At 36.4% G+C, this 24,866-nt stretch overlaps 1 protein-coding gene across 1 annotated transcript; it reads right to left on the bottom strand.

The window, feature by feature from the left end:
• Positions 1 to 4,532: 4,532 nt before the first annotated feature.
• On the bottom strand, positions 4,533 to 24,181 carry PCDH10 (protocadherin 10). Its single transcript, XM_046657156.1, has 5 exons — positions 21,551 to 24,181; positions 19,891 to 19,949; positions 19,226 to 19,332; positions 11,254 to 11,559; positions 4,533 to 4,573 (listed from the first exon to the last, which is right to left on the bottom strand). The coding sequence occupies exons 1-5, from the start codon at positions 24,179 to 24,181 to the stop codon at positions 4,533 to 4,535; spliced, it is 3,144 nt and encodes a 1,047-aa protein (XP_046513112.1).
• Between the last annotated feature and the right edge of the window lie 685 nt (positions 24,182 to 24,866).

Genomic DNA, 24,866 nt, shown 5'->3' with positions numbered 1-24,866 from the left:
AATAACTAAGAAGCCATGTATTACTATTAGATTTAAGGGGAGTAGGCAACTTGACCTTGAATCATTAATAATAGATGTCTCGTTTTTATATGATTATAAGCCATTTCACAGTAACTGACACCAAGGAATTTCCTTAAAATTCAGCAGAAGATAATATCATACCAAAAGTGGAAAACTCTTATTATATAAGAAACAAGCCAACTTAGTAAAGGAAGGATTCAATATTTGACAAGATAAGATATTTAAAATCTATAGTCATCTGTCTTCCTTTTATAAATTATAACTATATATTATATGAAGTCTTAAACCTTAAAGTATGAAGTATACTTTTAATAGACACAATTGTGTTATTTACTGAACATACATATAAAATATATTAGACATTTTCATACTCAGCTTCTGCAATCTACACATCTCCCCAAATTTTCTTCTAAAACTGTGATTTCAAAATTCAAAAGTAAGAGAGCTAAGATGTCATCCACATAAAAAAAGGAAGTGAAAGAAACAGATAAAAACCCAGGCTTTCTCAATTGCTTTTCCTTGACTCTCCAGTAACACTGAGCCTCATCCTCTTCACTCCTTACCAGCCCCAGTGTTGGGAAAGGCATTCTGTAGGCAGTGCATCATGGGGATAGAAAGTGCTATTTCCCCAAATCACAGTTGGCATATGCATACGTCTGCAGTTTGTAAAGCTTTCTAGGTAAAGTGTTTCAGGAGCAAATACCAATGTCAGGGTCAGGATATTTCCCATAGTGTGTAATTTAAATCTCCCAGGATGCAATATAGATCCATTTTCTCTTTTCTGCTCTCAATAAAGAAAGATTAACTGATTGCTATCTTATCTGTGCAGTATTTGTTTAAACACTTAACATTTGTTATGTCACCTCTCCCCTTTCTTCTCAATTCACAGCCCCTCAATCCTTTAAAACTCTCCTAAGATATGCTATTTTCCAAAATGTTAACCTCTAAAATTTACTCAGAGTCTCCTTTAAGCATGATAGTGTCCAATTGGCCACAATCCTCTAATCTAGCCTCAGGGAAGTGTGAAATGCAGACAGGTCAATTTTTTCTACTCTCTTGTTATAATCTAGTATTCAAATCAATTCATTTAAACATTTTTCCTATGAAACACCACTAAATTAATAGAATATTATGTTTCAATCAATAAGAAAGATATAAAGACAAGTATCAGGCATTTTGAAAGACTAGACATGATGAGAACTCCAAAGATAGTAAGAGAAATCATATCCAAGGAGAACACATCTAACTAAATTGTCTTTTTAGCTTATGCACTGGTATATTGTAGGCTGTGCTGATTGCCTTCCCTATATTATCAAAGAGAATAGCTGGCTATTATATTTTAGTGAAACCCAAACATTTTATACTATTTCATTTATTCAAATTATATAAATTTAAAACCTGGAAAAATTGATCTTTGGTTAGAGGCCAGCACAGTGGTAATCCCTGGGGTAGTAACAACTGGAAGGAAACAGAATCCTGAACTTTTTGAGATACTGGTGATGTTTTGGCTACTGGACACAGTGCCTAGTTAATGTTGTCATCACTAATTACACAGGTGTGTCTATTTTGTGAAAACCTCTTGAGATGTGCATTTGTGATTTTTGTATTTTTCTATATGCATATTATACTTTAGTAAAAAGTTTAAAAATAAAAAATAAAAATGGGTTGCTATCTATAAACCTCAATTAATCATGAATCAAATGAATTGTAAATAATATTTATGAGAAAATTATGGAAATTTGAACAATAACTAGACAATAAATGATAGGGAAATTCTTTTAGGAGAAACACCATTCTTGTGATTATGTTAAAAAATATGCTTCATCTTTCTTCCTTCTTTCCTTCCTTCCTTCCTTTCTTTCTTTCTTCTTTTGTGGTGAGGAAGATTTGCCCTGAGCTAACATCTGTTGCCAGTCTTTCTCTTTTTGCTTGAGGAAGTTGTTGCTGAGCTAACATCTGTGCCAGTCTTCCTCTATTTTGTATGTGGGATGCTGCCACAGTATGGCTAGATAAGTGGTGTATAGGTCTGCACCCAGGATCTGAACCTGCAAACCCCAGGCCATCGAAGCAGAGCACATGAACTTAACCACTACACCACCAGGCAGGCTCCAAAATATACTTACTTTATCTTTAATAAACATATCCTGAAACATTAATGGATTAAACAGTAGGATCTCTGGATTTGCTTTAAAAATCTGAGCAGAGGGCATGTGTTGGCATTTGGATGGAACAAATTTGGCCAAGAATAGGCCAAAGAACACGGAGAGTTTAGTGCACTATTCTTTCTGTTTTTGCATATGCCTGAATTTATCCATCATTTAATAAACGTTTAAAAATATAGTTTAGTAGAACTCTACGGGTTCTACATAATATTGTTCTCTATTTCCACTGTTCTTATCAAAAAAACTAAGTCAGGAATCAAAACCTATCTACAAAAACAGATCTGGATTTCATGACCTGCAATGCAATCGTCTGATGAGTAATTCTATGGCATATAAACCTTAAGTCCACAATATTAGTGACTAGCTAATTAGTGATTAGGTTTACTAATATGGTGAAAAAAAAATGGTGCAAGAATTTTATACTAATTTTATAGGTTAGCCTCCAGGTTTTCTAAACATTTGCTAAGAATAAAATGACAGCAACTGTCAAACTATCACATTAACTCTCACATCCAAGGACCTATTTCTACCACCATTTCAATTAAACCTAAATGTGAAATATTCTATCTTGCATACGTCATCAGGTGTACATCATCAAGACAACCTATTATATACACTTGATCTACTGCTGTACTGCTGTCCTTGTTGACTCAGAAGTTTCTACCATGTGTTGCACTTGGACACAAAAGCCAACTAAATGTTTAGTTAGGTATGAGAGAACTTCTCTACCCTGGCTATTTCTTTATCCAGAGAGATTCAGAATTTAACCCAGGAAATATACATTTGATATCAATTTTATGTATTACTTATTACTTTTAGGCTCAGGTCTTTTTTCTTTTTTAATACACTTATTTGAAAATTTTGACAAAAATATTTGCATATATTCTTTATATGGAATAATGCAGTAATTGTCCAATTTTCAGCTGAAATATAGTTATTGGCAGATATATATAAAACTTAGAACACTTGATGACAAACTAAAATCGATTTTATAGAATGCATAATATATACAATTAAATATCCAACACAGGTAATATTGGAATCTAGCATAGAATTCTGGCTGATGCCAACATTAAAAGAGGAAAAATGTCCTACTGATTACATTTTTATAAGCAGTAAAAACAATGTCTTCCTCATAATAAAGACTTCTATTTCCTCTAGAGTGTCATGGTTAATTTCATTACATTATGCAATGTGAATTGGTCTTCAAAAAGTACAACCGGTACCTTAAAAAATAAAGGAACAGACTAAAATTGATTGTATCACTTATCTTCTTTCTCAAAAAGCACCATGTTGTCATGTTAACAGCTTCTGAGAATGAAGTAGCCAGTCATTAAATAACTTTACTCTTAAACATAATCACTGTCTCTTCTTTCTCTGGTAGTTGACAAATTTAATTGAAAATTAAATTAAACAAAATATAATACTTTTACATGGGGTGTATATATGCCCAATGTTCCATAAAACGGAATAATAAAGATAAAACACAGAAAATATATTTATACTTACTTGTTGAACTCAATGACTTAAAAGCTATCATTGTTAATTTAAATAACACTCTATTGTACAGATTGTAGAAATTTTATTAAAATAAATTTCATATATAATCTTTTGAATCCTTACAGTTAAAAGAAATGTATCTCTGGGAGAAGAATATGGATATGTACCTAAGCATAATGTATGAATATAATGTCACATAATGTATCAATTTAGAATCAGAAATAAAACACTGATTTTTATCTGCAAAATTTCTACCTTGAAATTTGTTTTTATCCGTGTCTTCTTATATGTAATTTCTGGGGTTCAATTTTTTCAAATCTTCTACACTCTCCCCATCCAAATGATGTAGGTGATTAGGAACCACTAATGCGATAATTAGGGAGTCTTATTGGACCTCAATATAAAACTTCCAAGATTTTTATTGTACTTTGGGAAACAGTAAATTGATTCACATTATGCTGAGTTTAGTCTTGATTCAGTAGTACTATTTAATCTTGAACAATGAACCTCACAGTCCAAAACAGTTTTCAAACTATATTGTCTAAGTGATGCTGTCTAATTCCTATTAAAAAGATTTCAGAGGACGCAGACTCACCAAAAAAAGTCTGGCACATTGAGTATTAAATAATGTTTAATGATATTTATAAGCAATTGAATTTATATATTCCAGACTTATTTACAATACTTTATAACTTAGTGAATGTAAATTTCAACCCATAAATCTTCAGTTTGATGAGGCAAGAAAAAATTCCCAAGTAGATATTTCCTTTCATTGAATAATTCTATTTATATCTTAATTGACAATCTTCCTTCGTTAGGCCCACATGATGGACAAATGCTTATATGGATTTATTTCCAGTGTACAAAATAAGAAAGAGGATGGAAATGATCTGTAATATAAAGCGAGGTATAGAAATAATATTAATATGCTGTTAACTCAATAAAATGCAAAGTATGCACAAAATAAACTACTTTAAATAATAGATGAGGACTCACATACTAAGGAGTGGAAAATGTTGAACAAAGACAAATTACTTCTATCAGGTGTCGTCTCTATATACTCTTAAATATACATTTTATTTAACTATATATCTATGAACTCAAACATGTAATTAATAACATGCAATAAAATGACTCCTAAATGGGAATTAAATAAGAAAAATAACTGACTATACCAAAAGAAAATATATATTTATAGCTTCATAAAAAAAAAAAGAAGATGAGAGCTAAAGTATGAAAGCTGCTAGTAGATAAAATATGTAAAAGAATGATTATCTCGCAGACCAAGTAAGAAAGGGGAGTAATTAAAGTTCTAAAAGAGTTAAGAAATATGAAACAAATTTAACTCCTCCTTAGGATATAAAATAAATTCTTAGAATAAGTCAAGAGAAGTTTAAAATCTCAAAGTATTGAAGAACTCTATCATATTTTACAGAACAACCAGGTTAGAAGCATTTCAATATTTGGAATGAATTCAAAATCTACGTCCTCTCCTAAAAACTTGTAGGTACTAGCTAGAGAGAAATAAAACTAATTTAAAACAATTTATAAATCTTGGAAGAATAGGGCCTGCCTGGTGGCATAGTGGTTAACTGCACATGCTCCACTTCCGTGGTCAGGGGTTCCTGGGTTCGGATCCCAGGTGTGGACCTAGCACCTCTCATCAAGCCACGCTTTGGCGGCATCCCACATGAAATAAAGAAAGATTCGCACAGATGTTAGCTCAGCAACAATCTTCCTCAAGCAAAAAGAGGAAGATTGGCAACAGATGCTGGCTCAGGGCCAATCTTCCTCATCCCGCCCCACAAAATAATTGGAAGAAAAGAAGAAAGTTTGTCTAGAGATATCAAAAACTGTGTGTGCAGAGCTGTGTTTAAATGAAAGTATAGTGATGGCATTAAGAAAAACTTGGGTACTTTAAAAACTCTGCTTCATCCATTCATTCATTTTTCATCACATAATTATTTACCATTGATAATATACATTGCTGGGTAATGAGTCTAAATATGCCAAAAGAGTACTGGATATTAACTAGTTCCAATGCAACCAAAGGCACAAATTTTAAATGACGTGATAAGTCAAAGAGAAGCACTAATCTGTGAATAAGTAAAAAATAAATTGCCTACAGAAATTGCCAGATGTATAGATATAAAATGAACTCTTCTGTTTCACATCTCCACCTTAGAAGGATTTTTATAGCTTTCACTTTAAATCATATTAGTTGAAGTCGACCATCACTCAGCAAGTAAAGTAGAAGAAACGAGATGGTAGAATATCTCATTTATCTAGAGTTATAGGGAAGTTCCAGTCCGCTGCTGCATCGGTCAACTGGAGTACTGACAGGAATTGTGAATAGGTTACCATTTTTCAAAGAAGTAAAATATCATAAAATTCAGTGAACATTAAATTCTATCAGTCGATATAGAGAGAAAATGAAATGGGATTGAGTTTTTTTCTGATTCTGAGTTATCATTTGTTTCCTGTTCACAGAGTTGAGGTGAGTCAACTATTTTGATTATGAGATATCAATTCTTAGTGTTTGGATAAAAGAATTTAATGGAAAAATAGAAAGACTGGTGTGAAAAAATAGAAAGACCAGAGGTTTGTCACAAAGAGATAAACTAAAAAAGTGAGAAATTTAGTTAGGTTCACAAACCTAGATGTATTCTTATAAAGAAGAGTGAGAAAACAAAAATCTCAGAAATAAGATATTATAAAAAAAGGAGCACACTTTGGAGAATAAGCAAGCAGAAATTAACATATTGACTGGAAAAGAAAAAAATCATGAAAAAGATGTTCATTCATTTAGTGCTCTATGGACCTGAGAGACAGAAATGTTAAAAGGCTATGTATAAAAATACTTACTTGTGGACTTTAGTATTTGATAAAGTGATGCTATGTTTGTGACATTAGAGGAATATACAAATCGCAGAGAAAACACTCCGCAGGGATATGTGATATGAGGGTAATGAGTACCATAGCAAAAGTCGTTTTATTTTGAATTCTATATTTGTTCTGGAATTGGAAGAGAAGTGACTAAACCAAACATGCTTTACAATTTCAACCAACTAAAAACTTGAAGTGCTCCACAGAAGCAAGATAGATGCTCAAACGAATCTTCCCAAAACGAAGTTTACTGAAAAGATGTCCAGGTGAAGTGTCAGCAATATCTTAAATGTAATGTTTCCAAGTTCTGACATCTTTTCTTATGTCATGATATGGGTGAGTTAGGTTGAAATTTCAACAGAACTCAAAAATAGGCAAAAATAAAGTTAGGTCAGAAGACAGCTAGAGTGATTTTTTGGCATATATGGACTAGGCTAACTGTTGTATGATACAAAGGCAGGATGGACCTGTGACACTTTTCAATAGATGGTACCCTACAGTCTTATGATTCTAGAAAATGTCACGGATTTAGGATTTAAAAAGCATTGTCAGTGTAGTTTATTTCACTTTATTCAATAGAATTTATTATTGTATGATCTAACTGTGCCAATATTCCTCTATTATTTTTGTATGTGGGACGCCTCCACAGTATGGCTGATGAGTGGAGTGGATCTGTGCCTGGGATCTGAATTCGGGCACCTGGGCCACCAAAGCAAAGCATGCAAAACTTTAACCACTCGGCCATGAGGCGAGCCCCAATTGCAGGACCTTTTAAACAAAGGAAAGAAAGTATATTTTGTGATACAAATGAAAGAAACTATACTTTAGATGAAATTTCATTGATTATTTATCGTATGATTATCTTCAATTCTTAGGGAATGATTACGTTTGTTGACAAGAAATCAATAACTTTTCAAATAACAAATCCTTATACCTTTAGTACTATATTGTTTAGGCTGATTTGAACTAAAAGATATGCTTGTTTACTGACAAAAATCTTAAAGGATGATATCCAAAATGTGAAGCCAAAATCATAAGTGACATTACAAAAATAACATTAAAAATATTGTTTTAACTATTGGACTTTCTAAATAATATTAACAACATTGCCTTTATCAATTATACTCTTGAACTTAAATTATTTTTATATTCTTTATTTGCTGAGACTAACCAGACTGTTTTATGTATAACTTATTGTGTCTTTTGAAAGACTAAGTTATTTTAAATAAGATGTCTATAATGCTAAACAAATTCTTGAATTTTTCATGATAAAAATGCAACATTCTTTTCAAACTCCAGAGAATACTTTTTTGTTTCATTTTAATGTGTTGAAAAAAGTAATGAATTTTTATTAAAAGTTAAAATGATATTTTAGTATTTTTTATTACTTGAAAAAATTAAAGGTAAAACTAAGCTAAAATTCATTAACATTTTAAGATAAACCTGAACACTGTGTTTTGAATATACAATCGCATTCTACATATTTAAATTTATTTCCTCAATCTGTCAGTGCATCCCTTTGGTCTTTATCAGAGAATTAGCAAACTAGAACATTATAACAAAAATAAGAGAAAATATGTTCATGAAGTGCTCATGACTAATGAGGCAAGCCTTAATAGATGTGTTCAAAATTACTTCTGATTAAAAAAATAAGTTCCATTTCATTAAATGCATCATGTAGACTCTTCATGGATCTTTTCTTATATATTAAAAAAAGGAAATATGACTGCATTTAGGCATTTTTTGAAAAACACAAAGTACATTTTTTTAACATGTGCATACAGGTACTTTTGTGTAAGAGTTGGTTTCTTGCAATTTAACTTTAGCAATCAGAGGTATAGAAATGCAAAGTTCTTGGGTCTAGACAACGATCTCATTTGTTTTATTAAGCATATCACCATTTCTCTGTCACTTTATAAATGACAGTGGTAGCCTCATTAAGCTTGTTTAAAGCTTTACAAAAGTAACTAAATATACAGCTACTTTTCTTAACAGCAAATGTACATTATGTTCACTAAAAAACTAAACGCAAGTTTAGCAAAAGAAAAACTGCTACCTCAATAATTATTTAAGCATTCTGATTAAAAGCAAGTAATTAGTGTCAATTTTTATCTTCTTTAATTACATAAGGGACGTGCTTTTCAATTTATAAGATGAGACTATTTCCATTCCTGATAATAAATGATACAAGTATTAACAACTATTACCATGCAAATTTGGGGCAAAATAGTCACGAGCAGATTTGGATTATAGTTTGTACTATTAGATTAACCATACAATTGCCCATGCCTATTAAATCAAAGCCATAATTTTAAAGATAATTGTGTGTCTAAGATGATATTAAACACTAGAAACTTAAAAAATTCACGCATGATTTAAGTTATATGAAGAACTAAGGAGAGTATAAGTAAAAACAAAAAAATAGCTATATTTCTGCTTATTTTTCATGCAAGTCACACTTCATCCCAAACCCTAAATTTTGAGCAGTGTGAACTGGCTAAAACAGAATATTTAAAAACCAATTTATTCTAGTACATATCTGGATAATATGCATACGAATCAATTTTCTTGGTAAAATCATAGATGCATTCTTTGATTTCTAGCAACACACATAACTGCTAACATATTTCATAATCCCTAAAATCAGCTTTTTAAATAAAAACACTTGATTCTTAAGACGTCGAGAAATTTGCATTAAAATATCTGCAGCATTAATATGTTTACTAATAAAAATTGTTACTGTGACTTTAAGATTAAAAATTAGTCAGTGGAGACAAGACATTTGTAGATGTTTAAAATTTCAGTTCTAAATGTAAGTGAAAATTTCATCAAGATTAGTATTCACTAAGAGCAAAAGAGGGAGAATTGATTTTTTCACTATTTTAATGTAGCCTTACTAGTTAATATATTCTAATAGAACATATTTATATTTATTTTGAAATACATATTTGAATTACTCTGAGTAATATGCTTTTTGAATTTTTGCCTTGAAATTATTGATAATGTATCTCTACAAAGTATATTTTTACTTAAGGGAAACAATAGTGAGAACATACTGTTTAAAATTTGAAAAAGGTTGGTTTTTGATGACAAATAAGACTAAAAATCCAGAATTCAGTTTGAAGGACAAGGACTGCATCATAGTCCTCATTTATTAAAATTTGAGTTTAGGCTACTTTAAATCACTAGTGTGTGTAGAGGTGTAAGTTAACCTTTAGGATTTAGCATCCAAATTACATCTTAGTTACTATGTTAGACATTTCAATACTTTCCTTTCCTTAAGCATGTGTACTCTTCTTGTATGTTATAAAACTTTAAAAAATAAAGCAAAACAAATATCAATAATTTATAGAGAAGCACAATTATTTGGTTCTGAAATGCTAAAATACTATATCATGCTGGGGTAATGGTATTTCTAAATAATTTGAAAAGCTGAACACAATCCTTTATAAAACATTATGATCATTATTGCCATCACAATGTATGTAAGCAACGGTTCATCCACTCCTTTAATCTTATGACACTTGTCTACTCTTATTATCAATGCCTAGAGTAGAAGTTATGGCCTCAATGCATTCAACCCATGCCTTCACATTTACATTCAAAAGGACTAAAATATATGTTCTTCTAGTTTTTTCCTCTCTTTATTTTTCTCTTTTGTTCCCATTTCATAAATCATAAAAGAAATGATACATTTGCAATCTGTCTCATTTTTGTTTCTATCTTGTGGTTCCACAATTTTTTTTGCACTAGAAGATGAAAGTAAGAAAACATCATGTACACTGGATTTGCTATATAAGATAAAAGTCATCTTTTGATTGAGTTGTTATAATTTTTATCCTTATTAAATATTAGTTTATGTGGTTTGACTAAAATATTGAATTGTCAGTGGTATTTATCCATTAACTAAAAGGAAAAGGTTCCTATGTAGCAGATAATAAATGGGATAATTTCATTACCAAGATCCTCAAAGGAAGTATTCTGCAGGATCTCAAAGCATTTTTATTTTTCACAGTGGTTGTATAAAATAATCCATTTAGAGAATATGGTCCTAATATTGCAAGAGCTGAGTGTAATGATCAATGTCTCAATATTAGAAGAACTATCATTTTAAGTAAATGAAGGATATTGCTGTATTGATACGTTTCCATCAGGTAGTTCCTCCAATTCTGATCAAAGACTTGATTCCATACCAACATATCACTAAATCATGCTGAATGGCCAAAGTGATGGCTGCATTGATTTCTAAATTTAGCCTAACGTGTTTAATGTCACTGTGGTAAAAGGATGATTAGGTGACAATGTTGGTATTGATAAGAAAATGAGATCTCTCAGTGACTCAAGTGTGTAAAGATGTTTTCCCACCTTATTAAGCCCTTCAAAACACATGGAAATCAAATAAGCCAGAAAGCAATAATCAAAGGAAATACGAAGAGCATTCGAAAAATGTTTTCAACAACATCAAAAGTTATGTTTGATTGTTGTCAACAACCACATCCTAACAACCCGTCCTCCTGTTAAGCATATTTATTTTTCCATAGTAAAGTGCTGTCTGTACCCAAGAGTCACTTTTACCCTTGTTTTTGAAAACAATCTGAACTCTGTTTTCACTAAGAAGAATGGCGTGTTGAACTTTATTCCCTCAAAGATAACACTTTGATACAGGCTTTTATGTAATACTTACTCAAATATGGTGGTTTGTAAGGCGCTCGTGTATTAGACAGCAGTCCATCCAGCTCCTTCCTCTCCAGGGTGCTGTGAAGGGCCTTCTCTTTGCCGAAGGTGGAGAAGGACCGCTCCGCCCCAGGCTGGGCTTCTGGAGTTTCAAACACCTCAGTGTCTGGAACCGAGTCCATGCCAGGAACATGCAGATTGCTGCGATAATCGGCAGCCTGGCGTCCATCAGAAGGGACAAAAGAAGGCATCCAGCACCGATCTGAGTGGCCCAGTGCTTTACATTCCTCGGTGCAGTTGGAGAAGAGATCCATACCTGTAAGCAGAAAAAAGAGAAACTACCGATGTAGGCTTCACCAACATCACCAGCTGCTTAGAAGTGAAGGATTACAGGCAGTATAAAGAATAATGGGTGAAGGTATCATATCTTTCTTGTCTTAACCTGACAGGAACCAAAAATCTGTCTGTATTCTTTTGTAAAGGGTAAGACTTTCAGCAGAGGCCTCTGAGATAGATGTTTCTTAACTACTCAAAGTATTGGGGAAAAAAATGTTGGCTCTAAATTATTTAAATAACTAGGAAATGGTGAGTAGAAAAAGAATGAATATTTTAAAAAATCTCTAGTGAAGTTCTTAACAGAGAAAAAACCCAAGTAGAAAGCGTTCATAATCCATAATCTCTAAAGATGATGTCACCTGACAATTTTTTCTTAGGGACAAAAATGGAAGAAATATGTGACGCACTAATGATGATATTTAGATTATGAAATCTGGACATGAGACAGAAAGTTAAATTCAACAGAAATATGGCATACATATTGATAAGCCAATGTATAATAAGAATGAAACAAGATTTCATGAGCGGCCCAGAGTATGCTTTCTTGGGTTCCTAAAAACGGCTTTCTAAAAGGTATTTCTCAATGACACTCTGGTAGCCCATTTTACTATAAATCACTTATCATTTACCACCTTAGACAAATCAAAAGCAAATGATTGTAATTAGTGAAACCAAGGTAACCAAGTACATGTGAATCAGCTGTAGATACTATTGACAAATACCTTATTACTTGTTCTATATCAGAAAACACTTGTCCTAATCAACAGAGTAGTGTTGCTTCCTAATCCTAGAATGCCAAAATTTCAAATGACATCTCAAGTTTCATTGTCTCCTATAGTTTGACAAGACTATTAAATATTATCTATTTATTACTCCAGAAAGCTTATTCAGTTTCTTAGGGAAAGCATAACAATTTCTGAGCACTATAGAATACTATCTGATATTCATTTTGATAAATAGCACTATGCAGAAAAACAAGTACATAAACAAAAATCGCATTTAATGTTTTTCTAAACATAGTAACATATTTGTTGAATATGTTTTAAAATAGGATCAATTTGAAATAACCAAAGTACAATTAATCTGTACACAAACTGCAATGCTTGCCTCGTCTGGAAAGCCTAGGGATTTTTTTTAACTAACAGAGTAATATGTATTTAATGAACCCATTTGTTTCTTCCATAAACATCGTGAGTGATTGGAGCTCTTGAACAAGTTTTAGTTTTTAAATTGCTGACGGTATTCTGTCACATCCTAATTTACTTGTTGTGTGTAAATCTTAACATCTGTTTATATAAAATAAAGAAAATAATTTTTCAAAATTATTAACTCTCTAGATTATCCATATGTATTTTAGAATTAAGTGTCAGTTCTGTAAATTGTGTTTAAAGACATAACACCAAGCTTTTTATCATATCTTAATCTCACTTTATAACTTTTTTATTTTAAATTAAACTACGTATAATGCCAAGTCTGACTTCGATTATAACATTCCATTGATAATTGTCATGCATAAGCCTGGAAATAAATTACTGATGAGTGAACTGTTGAGGAACGTAAACGTGAGCTGAAGCTCGGATAAGGAACCAGAATAAGAACGGCGTGTGAAACATGTCAGTGTTTCTCTAGACACCAGAGAAGCTCCTTTCTTTATTTTATTTCTGCAAGGAGATATGTAGAAAGGAGAAGAGGAAGGAAAGGAGAATGCCCCTGATACCGTGCTGTACCAGGTAGGTAGAAGCCATAGAACCAGAGAGATTTGTATTTTGACACACTGTACTATAAATGCTCCCTGTTTATAGTGTGGTGGAGATAAAGAGGCTTTTTTGATAAACGAAACTACTGTTCAGAGCAAAATTATTATAAGTAATTATTTAGTTTAAAAATAAATTCAAGTTATATTAAATGTGAAGTTGATGGAATTATTTAAATATTAAGAGAGAATTGTATTATTGGATCCTGAGAACGATGGGTACAAATGCAAAAATTGGAATTAATACAATTTTTCTTCACATGACTGATAAATATCATTTTAAGTATACCACATGAGACCATTAACAATCTTTCGCATTTTTGAGCACCTGTACCAAGTGCTCTTATAATTTTGAATATGGTAATTTCACACAGAAAAATGTTATTAAACTAGTCTCTCAACATTATTATTGAGATGTTGTTTGATTATGTTAGAAGGTATTATTAGTAGAACTTGTTTTTATGGGTAACTTATACACAATTGTGCACATTCTCTTCTTTCAACGTGTATGGTTTTCTGCTTCTTTTAACCATTAGAAGCTAGTTAAAATTCATTTAGATAGTGTAATAAAGTTCTCATGAGTTGAGAACCTGTACAAGAAATATATCATGGGCCTAACAAGAAAAATGAGGAATAAGGTAAAATTTTTTGTTGGAAGAACAATGTTACTTGCCTAATGGGAAAAAAGTTGTAAATAATGTTCCTAATAAATTTATTAACTAATTCTTTTAAAATGGAATTCCCACAGTAATAATACATGGTTTTATATAACCAGAATGACAGGCAAGGTGGGACAAATTGCATGTGAATGTTTCACCAGTTTTACTGATAAAACAAGTGTATCTATTTCTCATCAGGAAAATATCAGATATTGAAACAAAATTTTTTAAAAATAACATAAATAGTAGTTCAATAAATTTCAAATAAGTAACAGAAGCATTTGTTGAAAATGGAACTTTTAATTTGTGTTTTAGATATATAGTTTGAGAACCAAATAAATTTTTCCTGTTATCGGTCCTCACCCTAGGAAGCCATTGAAAGACTAACATTATCTTATCATTTTCTCTATCACAAGTCCCATAAAATATATTATTTTAATGAACAAATAAGCAGAGGTGTATTTAGGTTTTATTGTGATAAATGACTACATGGTGCATAGGAATGCCAGGTATTATAGGACATGTGACATATTAAAATGCATACCTTTACATCGCTCTTAGAATTTTTTAATGGCTCAAATTGAAGCCCCAAGAGAAAATAAGTTTAACCTGACTTTTTTTTTCTAATTCAAATGCCCTTACTTTAGAACCTGCGAAATTTGTATAGCAGGAAAATACAGACCAAACTTCAGTCTTGAAGTTTTGGTAAAATTTCTAAGAAACATTTCAACATATATATTTTACTTGCAATTTCTTCTCCTAGTTATTTATTTTTTTTCACTTCTTAGAAATAATCTGTTCCACAAGGCATGACAGCTGACGTGATAGACTGGCTGTTATGCAAAGATATATTTACACAAATTTTAAAATACATCTTCTTTAACTGGCAAGTAACTTGTCCCTTATAGTCAGAGGCAGTGATATTACCACTGAGAACAAATTGTGATTTCAAAAATATAATTGTATTCAATTTGTGCTCTTTTCTGACTAATGTAATAATATAAAATTACATGTACATTTATTTCTCATGCATCAAGCCTTCACAAAAAATGTTTATTTTATTCAAAATATAATAAATTACTTTTAAAGAAAATCAGCACTCAGTTTTTTGAGGAAATTTTCAGTCTTCCTTTAACCATTTAGCACTGGAAAACTAAGAGATAGTAACTCTAACCACAAAAATTGCTATAACTTTTAGAAAAATATGTTTTGCAGGAAGATTTTTAGAAAAATCAAACATGCACATCAAAATTTTCTCCCTATCTATCATTTTTCAAAATGTATACATTTTTCTCCAATATTTTCTTACACATTTTTCCAATTATAAATCTCTTTGCATTATCAAATTGTAGCTCAGATTTTCACCAGAAACCTGAATAACCTTTGCAAACAATGGTGTAAATTCACTTTATTCATAAAGCCAGAGCTAATTGCCAGTATCTAAATTCTTGCTGGACTTGGGAAAGGGAAATCTGTATTTTATGATAAAACAAGAATTCTCTTGTTGATATTGCAGTAGTAGTGTAATGGTTTAATACATTTCATGACATACCTTATCTACTTGTTTGAAAATACTGATAATGCAAATCACTTTATTTTTTAATTTATAGCCAATCTTTGACCATGCATCATGTATAAACCTCATAATAATTAATTAAGAAATAAACACATTTAGAGAAGCTAAGTTCCTTTATAACTGAAAGAAAAATTTACAAGAAGAGAAATTTGACAATTTTGAGGTAAACTATAACAAGTAACATTAACTGAATCATGGCTTATTAGGGTGCTCTTCAATATATATTTTAAGAAGCTACAATTATTAAAAATAGATTCATAATTAATGCTAGTATGTACATTGTATGTCTTTAATAAATGGAAAAAAAACTTCTTACTAATAAACAGATCCCCTTAGATCTACCTCTAATAATATTAAAATGTTTAAGAATATACAAGGAAAAATGTTGTATCCAGTATTCTAAATTAGAACAAAAGTTTATCTTTTAGTCAAAGGGTATAATAAACAAAATTGAAAATATATTTCCTTTAAGTCCACTTTGACTTTATTTTGGCTATTTAAGCTGTGATTAATCAGTTTTTCCTCTTGTGATGGCTTTTGCAGGCCTTTACCACATCTCCCTGGACTTCTGCCATATCTAAGCAATACATCAATAGTGCACTGAAAAAAACGGAAAGCACCTTGACAAGGCTATAGAAAGAAAGTGCCCGGGAGCAGTGGTCAAGCCGAAGAATTTCACACATGGAGCCAGGTGCAGTGGAAAACTGAACAAGCTTATGTGATGCTCTGTGCAGCTGCCTCTGTTTAAAGCCCTTCTATGAACAAGATTGGTGACTGCAAATGGCTTAGAAAGGAGAAAAACAAGTGGGGGGGTGTGTTGGGGGGAGAACAAAAAAGAAAACTATTCATAGAAGAATAAATAGAAGGAATATCTAAATAAATACATACAAAGTAATGCTAACATAGAAGAAGAAAGTGGGAATACAGAAAAAGTTAGGAGGTTTAAACAGGTGAGGCACTAAAGGAAACAGTGTATATCATCTAGGAGGGAATGAGGTTCAAACTAAAGAAGAGAACTCAGAACCTGTATCTTTCCAGGGCTATTTTTCCTTCGTAATCTAATTTTCCCCCTAAAATTGAGCTGAGCAAGATTTGTTTATTAGTGTGAAATTTTTTTCATATCCTAAACTTGGAAATAGATGTGCTATGAATAATAGTTCCTAAATATTGCAAAATTGGAAGATCATTAAGATTCGGCTATACACGGAAATAAAACAGATGTACTCATTTACCTGGAATGGACTTAACTTTGGGGAAATATTCTAGCTACTTGGGGTGAGGTTTACCGTACACAACATCAGTATGGACCGGAAAAGTGATTAAGTAAATGCATTTTAATTCTCTTCATTTAAGGTTTTATACTTAAAAAGGAAACACTTCAAAATAATTCTTGCAATAAAATTAGACACATTAAATCTGATCGCAACTCAGCACACAAAGGTGCGATCACTTCTTAATATGAGTGTGTTACTGCAATTCTAAAACAGCTATTATTGTGCCCAGTAGTTGTGGCTGCTCCATAACTGCTAATGAACTACACAAATAGATTGTTAACTCTGTAATCCTTTTACATGTTTAAGAACTTAGAGGGAAAAAAAAGTTGCCATTTTGATAAAGAAAAGTATAAATTGCCTTGCTTTTTAAAAGTATTTTCCAAAACACAATTTAGCATTTTAAATTTCCTTTTAATGCATTGGCATCTCAAATAATTTGGAAGAAACATTACCAAAATGGCAACACTGAGTGCCTGTGAAATAAAATAGCTACTGGGAAGGGGCATGGATGAGAATATATTCCCATCCATCTTCCAAATTTAGCACTTTTTGTAGATGTTAATTCGTTTCTCTTTCTTCTGTTAGGTTATTATGGCTCATTATGTCTGAGGGACTAAACTAATTGAAATGTTCATTGAGGTTGGAGTGCTACAGAAGAAAACGAAGTGGGAGAGTGGGAAAGGGATAAAACGCATTCAAGGAAACACGCAGTGGATACTCCTTTTTAAATATTAAACATTTTGTTTTAAAAGTTTTAAAAGGCTGACTGTTACATTAGAAACTCTGAGAAAAGAATAGGAATGAGCAATTCTAAAGGTACAGCTTTCTAAAGATAACAATAAATCATATGCCATATATAGGCCAAAAATGAAAGGGACTTTGTACTCAAATATAAACTTCTGGCAAGATCTGGTTTGTTGTCAGGTTCCCAGACACTAAATAGATGCTCTGTTCACTTAGCGTGAAGGCCCGCAAGGGGCAGGGACCTCCGGGGATTCTTGGCAGTTCTCAAGTCTCATTAGGTCTGCATATTAATGACTTGCAGCAGTATAAAGAGACCCTTGAGCAGCCTTTTTTCCCCTCCTCCTGCCTGTGTTTCCCAAGGCTAAGGCAGCCTCAGACACAGCACACATTAGCCAAGGGAGTGGCTTGCAGCAGCCACTGCTGCCAGGCGACCATGGGGCGTATCCTGCCCTTTGACACACTGCCGCAGCACTGTCCAAGGTCCACTAAGTGACTTCAGGATTGGGTGCTCTCCAGGACCAAGATAACTTTGGAAATGAGGACCCTATCATTCTATGGTTATCTCATTAACCAAAATAAAGCTCAAATCTCAAGCGAACAGAGTTGAACCCAGAGACAGTCCACTGATGGACATTTTTAGTAGTCACAAAAGTGGACTTGCCTTTCCATTTCCTTATGTATCAGATAAACACAAAACTGAATGGAAAAAGAAAAAGTAAAAAAAAAAAAATTTCAACAGGCATCCTTCATAGTTAAAGTGCAAATGAAGTGGAAAGAAATCCAAACTTTATGAAATTATTTTCATTATTTTAAGGAACACGTATTTCTTTTAAGTGTTTTCTTTGAGTATTAGTAATTAGAGTTACCAAGATCTGATAAAATGTAGTTTAAATTTATGTAGAAACAAGTAAAGTAAAATAAAGTAAAAAATATGTATCGCATTGCAACTCCATCACTGATTACCATTAAGCCCACATACAAATATACACAGAGTTCAACTTCTGACAGGTCATGGACTTTGTTGAAAATATGAGAAAACCTACTACACTTCAGAAAATATACATTATCAAATGTTTATCAATGTCCTGAAGCCTAAGAACCTAGTGTTGGAAATCCTGCTTTCAACCTATTCATGACTTTTCATCACTATTCCTTCTCTCATTCAATATTCAGTGGTGTGCAAAATGCATTGCTCTGGAAAGTAAGCAATTTGGATTCTAGTACCCAATCCTCCACTTAACCTCTTGTGACCTTGTGCAGGTCAATCAATTTCATTCATCTTCAGTTACCTCATCCACAAACAAGTCTAATAATACATTAATTGACTGAAGATTGCAGACTAGACCAGGTGAGAGATCTACGGCTTTTTGTATGCAATATAATCCCATTAAAGAACATTACATGAGGAAGAAATATTTCACATTCTAACACATTCAACAATGAATTTCTAACTCTAACTCTCCAAAGGAACATTACTTTTTACAATCCTCTTTGAGTATACAATTGTTCAGCATAGGACGACTCCATCTTTCTGTAGAGTTACGAACATTAAACTTACAAATCATCCTTTCTAGATTTATTTTTAAAAAAAGAAAACACTATAAAAGCTAGCACTTAGATTGTCCTTTGATCATACTTACCAGCTGACTGGCCGCGGTTGGTGGCATCATGATCACTATCCCCCTGTTCACTGTCCCCATGACCACTGTCCTTAGAGCTTACTATGTCGGCTTCCTGGAATGCAGAACTAGAAGTACAAAAATGTGAATATTAGAATAAAAAAGGCAAGGAAACACAGAAAACATTCTTCTGCCACCACATGGTCACCGATGGTGCTGCAGATTCATAGACGTCTCCGTTGGCTTTATTTCTGCATACAGCTAGCTCTCACAAACTTAAGCCTAACTCTTTAAAATTGAACATTAGCAGTCAGTTTGAGCCCTTAAGGCACGTAAAGTTTAGGCATTATTCTAATATTGGACCTAAGTACATGTTTATATCATTTTCCTAAAACAGGTGTATACATACACCTGGAATAGTTAGAAAGGCTATGAGAAGCAGTGTAGGAGTGTACACTGATAAAATATTCAAATGCATTTAGTAAGCTGTATATAAATGAAATATACTCATATTTTTTAATGTGTTGTCTAGGAAACCCAACATAATCAGTTTTTATGTCCTGCCCTAATTGGAAATACTTGATACATTTCATATTTTAATAGTGAATAATATACCTAATTCCTACTTTTAGTAGGTAGTAAATTGTTCATACACCAAGCTAGGGGGAAAAAAAACCAGTCCATACCTGTTAACACGGCGAGGTCTGTCAACTAGATAGCTGAGCTCTGCTCGTTGGTGTTTAGTCTAGAAAAAAAATAAATAAATCAAGAGCATTTGAACGCTAAGGGTTTAACTAACACTCTGCTTTTGATGTTAGCAGCTAATTCTATCGTAAGTAATTGTGTACATTTTTATGAATTTCGAAGCTGTCCTAAGACCTCTACCTAGTGATTGCTGGCCAAAGGCAGGGAGATATGCAGAGACATTTCCATCTAGACTTCCAGGAAAGGTAAAAAAAAAAAAAAAAAAAAGAAGAAGCAGCAGCAGAAATAAAAGGCCAATTTTAAATGTGTGGGTTTTTTTTTAAAGGCAAGAATGCAAATGACCTCATAGTTAGGGCTCATAAACTATTGTCTCGAATAGAGTCAACCTGTTTATCCTCTGCAGGCTTTTGTTCAGTGGCCTAAAAAAGTGTTTAGGTGCATACTGGTTGACACAAGAAAAAGAGCACGCTCAATAAGCAAAAAGTTTGTATATTTTATGGAATTATTTTGTTGTTTATTTTCAAAATGTGCTTAAGATACAAATGAGCTGTACAAATATTCATGAAAGTCAATTAATAATATCTAAGTCTCAAATAAATAAAATAACCTGCCAAGAAAGGAGTTCATAGTCCTCCCTCCCTCCCCAGTTCTTTTCCCCTTCCAAAAGCCCTCTGCATTCTCCTCCCAGCCTCCGCCATCCACACACCTTTTCTGGTCCAAACTTTCTTTTACATCAATCCACTCTGTTCTCCCCCTCCCTCCCTTCTTTCAACTTTGCCACTTCTCAATCTTTTAAAAAGAAATCGGAATTGACAAGCCAAATTCTTTGAAGAAAGGCAACAGCAGTGATTTATCAAGAACAGTGGCAAGAAGGTGAGTATAGCTAAGAGATATATTTAAGACAACAATTGTTTAAGCTTTTCGTTAGTTTACTCTTACAGGGGTTTGTGCCAAAGCAACTTCATTCAAATTCACATTGTGTGGGCGTTCGGCTTCAAGAGCGTCTGTAAATGCTGTCCAGAGCAGAACTGAAGGCTTTTCTCAACCCGAGTTCAGAGGACAAGGATCTGATAACTCATTCACTAAAACATGCATTCGAGTTTAGACAACTGTGCAAAGTTAAACACTCTATTAGCTTACTTTTACACACGACTGAAAGCATCGATAAACAAAGCCAAACAGAATTAACTTTATTAACGCCTGGGACAAACGCAAAGAGAAAAAGACCTTTGCCAGTGCCAGAAAGTCCCTCCACCGCGTTTCCCTCTCCCCCCACCCCCGCCCGCGCACATTCCCCTTTGCCCCGAGATTTCTGAGAAGGGAAAGGACTGAGAGGGGATTAGAATTTTCAAGGAAAGATGCTAGAGGGAAGAAGGAAGGTCTAAGGTGGTAAAGCACCAAGAGGAGGGAATGAAAATAGACGTGGAGGGGTGGAGATCGGAAAATCAGGGACAACACGAAGTTTAGGTTACACACGAAGGGGTGGGATAGGGTGACCGCCCGTTCCTGACCCCACAAAGATACAAATAAGCTAATATCCTAAAAATAAATACACAGTGCACCAGAGATACAAGGGCCGGGCTAGAGGAGGCTTTCGGATGGAGGAGATGAGAGATGGTGGTCCTTTCGCTTCAGCCTTACCTCGTTGGACAAAATGCTTCCGTTGGAGATAATGTCGGGCTGCTGGTCTGTGTAGCCGGTGACGATGGCCCCGCAGGGGTTGTGCTCAGTGTCCGTACTCCGCGAAGGGCTGCAGGGCTTAAGGAACATCAGGTCGGTCTTGGCGGACTCAGGGGTCAGGCAGACCTGGTAGCAGTAATTCTGGTTGTGGTGGTGGGAGCCAAAGCCCCCAGACTCCTCCACGGGCACTTGGGCCGGGTTACTGGGTACGTTGGAGCTTTGCACCAGCATGATGTCCGATTTGCTGAGTTTCTTCTTGCGTGCCCGGGCTTGGCGGCCGCAGCAGGTCGAGCCTCCACCGCCACAGCAGCAGCAGCAGAGGCAGCAATCACTGGCCAGACACGTGTAGATGTTGAGCTTCTTCTCTTTTTGGCAACGCACGGCAAGCACGATCATAGCCAGCAGGAAGATGAAGGACACGGAGCCCAGCGCGATGATGAGGATGAGGGTGAGGTCCAGCGAAGTCTCCCCGCCGCCGGAGCGGCTGGGGCGTTGGTGCTCCCCTGACCCCCCACCCCCGCCCCCGCCCCCGCCCTGGGGTTCGACAGCGCCATCCACCAGCTGCACCACCAGGGTGGCGGTGGAGGACAGGGGCGGCTGCCCGTGGTCGCGCACCTCGATCACCAGCTCGTAAGGCCGCTGGGGGTCGCGCTTGGCTGGCACCCGGCGCGCTGTGCGGAGCTCCCCGGTGCGCCAGTCCATGCGGAAAAGGTTCATTTCGTTGCCCCGTACAATGCTGTAGGTGAGCCGGGCGTTCTCGCCGTCGTCCGCGTCCACTGCGGCCACGCGGGTCAGCAGGTAACCCGGCTCCGCCGAGCGGGGCAGCACCTCTCGAGCCGGAGTCCCGTTGCGCCCCGGGAGGGGCGCCACGATGGCAGGGGCGTTGTCGTTCTGATCCACGATGAGGATGTTGACAGTGGCGTTGCCAGCCAGCGCCTGGGGGCTGCCGGCGTCCCGGGCTTCCACCTGAAAGCTGAAGTCCTTGAGCTGCTCGTAGTCGAAGGAGCGCAGGGCGTACAAATAGCCGTTTTCGGAGTTGATGGAGACGTAAGTGAAGACGCTCATGCCCTGGATCTGGCACTCGAGGATCGAGTAGGCTAGCTGGGCGTTGGCGCCCTCATCGCGGTCCGTGGCGCTCACCGCGTAGATGTAGGCGCCGGGCACGTTGTTCTCGGTCACATACACGTCGTAGACCGGCTGGCTGAACCGCGGTGCGTTGTCGTTCACATCTGACACTTGCACCTGGATCGACTTACTGGTGGAGAGCGCCGGCTCGCCCCGGTCCCGAGCCACCACGGTCAAGGTGTAGGAGTCCCCCGCCTCTCGGTCCAGGGGGGCCTCGGTCACGATGGTATAGTAGTTCTTGAAGGAAGACTTGAGGCGGAATGGCACATCCCCCAGCAGCTCACACTGCACCTGCCCATTCTCCTCTGAGTCTCGGTCGGTCACGCTGAACAGGGCCACCACTGTGCCGGGCGCCGCGCCCTCGCTCACCGCCTCCTTCACGGTGCTGAAGCTGATCTCCGGCGCGTTGTCGTTAGCATCCAGCACTCGCACTAGCACCTTGCAGTGAGCGGGCACGGCATTGGGGCCCAGGTCCTTGGCTTGTACGTACACTTGGTACACCGGGCTCTCTTCATAGTCCAGCTCGCCGCTCACCTCCAGCCGGCCGGTGCGCGGGGAGAGTCCGAAGAGCTCCCGCGCTCGGGGCGAAATGTGGCTGCTGAAGGAGTACACTACCTCGCCATTCTGGCCTTCATCTGGGTCTGTGGCGTTGAGCTGGATCACGAGCGTGCCCGGCGGTGAGTTCTCTGGAAGGGACACAGTGTAGACGGGTTGGTCGAAGGCGGGCACATTGTCGTTAGAGTCCAGCACTCGGATGGTGAGTAGGGCCGTGCCGGTGCGCTGCTGCTGGGGGGGCAGGCCCCCTCCCGCGCCGTCTCCCCCTCCTTCTCCTCCTCCTCCCCCTCCTCCCCCGTCCACCGCGGTCAGCACGTAGCGGTGCACCGCTTGCTGCTCTCGGTCCAGCGGTTTCTCCAGCACCAGCTCGGCGAATCGGTTGCCATCCCCTTGGGTCTGCACGTCCAGGGAGAAGTAGCTGTTGGGGGTGATCTCGTAGTCGCGCAAGGAGTTGGTGCCCACGTCTGGGTCGAATGCGCTCTCCAAGGGGAAGCGGGTGCCTGGCGTGGCGCTCTCAGAGATCTCCACTGTCAGGTCCGGCTCCGGAAAGGAGGGGGGGTTGTCATTGATGTCCAACACCTCGATCTCCACCCGGAACAGCTCCAGGGGGTTCTCCAGGAAGACCTCCAGGTGCAGGACGCAGGAGGGGCTCTGCTTGCAGATTTGCTCGCGGTCGATCTTCTCGTTCACGTACAGCACCCCGGTTTCCAGGTTGAGGTCCAAGTAAGGGGTCCGCGAGTTGGGCACCGTTTGAAACCTGCGAGCTGAAAGTTTTGTAATGTCCAAGCCCAGATCTTCAGCGATATTCCCCACGAAAGTGCCATGTTCCTGCTCCTCCTGCACCGTGTAGTGAAGCTGGGAAAAGACTCCTTCCACCATCCAGAGCAAGGCAAAGAATAATAGCACAATCATCTCCAAAGGGAAAGGAAGCAGCTTCCCGCAGCCAGTCAGCCACCCAATCACCTCCCCCACCACCACGAAAAAAAAAATCTCAAAAAAAAAATACAAATAAAAGTGCGCTGTGTGGGGGGCTCCTGTGGCTTTCTGTCCTTAAAAATCTTATTCCTTTTGCTTCATTTTAGGGCTTCCCCCAATTCAGCCTCATTTTTCAATCTTAGCACAGGAAGGGTGACAGGCGTCCCCTTTCCTCATCTGTAATCTTCCCACTGACCAATTAATAAAATAATAATACAATAGTCAGCGTCCTTTATTCCGACAATCTTGGCGCAACGCGGCGCTGGCAAATCCCAAGGAGGAAATTTCGATATTTCAAGACTGTCCTCGGTTTGTCTTCTTGCTGATGGGAGGAGAAGGAGGAGGAGGAAAAGAAGAAGGAGGAGGAGGAGGAAGATGAGGAGGAAGAGGAGAAGGAAGAGGAGATGCTGCTGGCACCGCTGAACATGCCTCTTAATGTCAACGGCTGGCAAATGCAAAAGGGCTTAAAAACAGCGAGAAAATTTTGTGCCGGAAAAGCATAGAACGGCTCTGCAGCATAAAACTTTCATTCTCTTCATTTCTCTGGATGGATGTTCTTCTTGGCATTTTTTCCTCTTTCGCTCTATTTGTATTTTTTGCCTTTCATAGTCTTGTCTCTCTC

The sequence above is a fragment of the Equus quagga genome, chromosome 3 (assembly GCF_021613505.1).
Source record: "Equus quagga isolate Etosha38 chromosome 3, UCLA_HA_Equagga_1.0, whole genome shotgun sequence".
Taxonomy (NCBI): Eukaryota; Metazoa; Chordata; class Mammalia; order Perissodactyla; family Equidae; genus Equus; species Equus quagga.
This window is presented reverse-complemented; position numbering and strand designations above follow the sequence as displayed.

Excerpts from the sequence above, each read along its gene's own strand:
- PCDH10 (XM_046657156.1), bottom strand. The coding sequence starts at position 24,181 with ATGATTGTGCTATTATTCTTTGCCTTGCTCTGGATGGTGGAAGGAGTC. Across the intron at positions 19,950-21,550 it reads GAAGCATTTTGTCCAACGAG|ACTAAACACCAACGAGCAGA; the intron begins GTAAGGCTGAAG and ends TTTTTTTTCTAG. Across the intron at positions 11,560-19,225 it reads CAACCGCGGCCAGTCAGCTG|GTATGGATCTCTTCTCCAAC; the intron begins GTAAGTATGATC and ends TTCTGCTTACAG.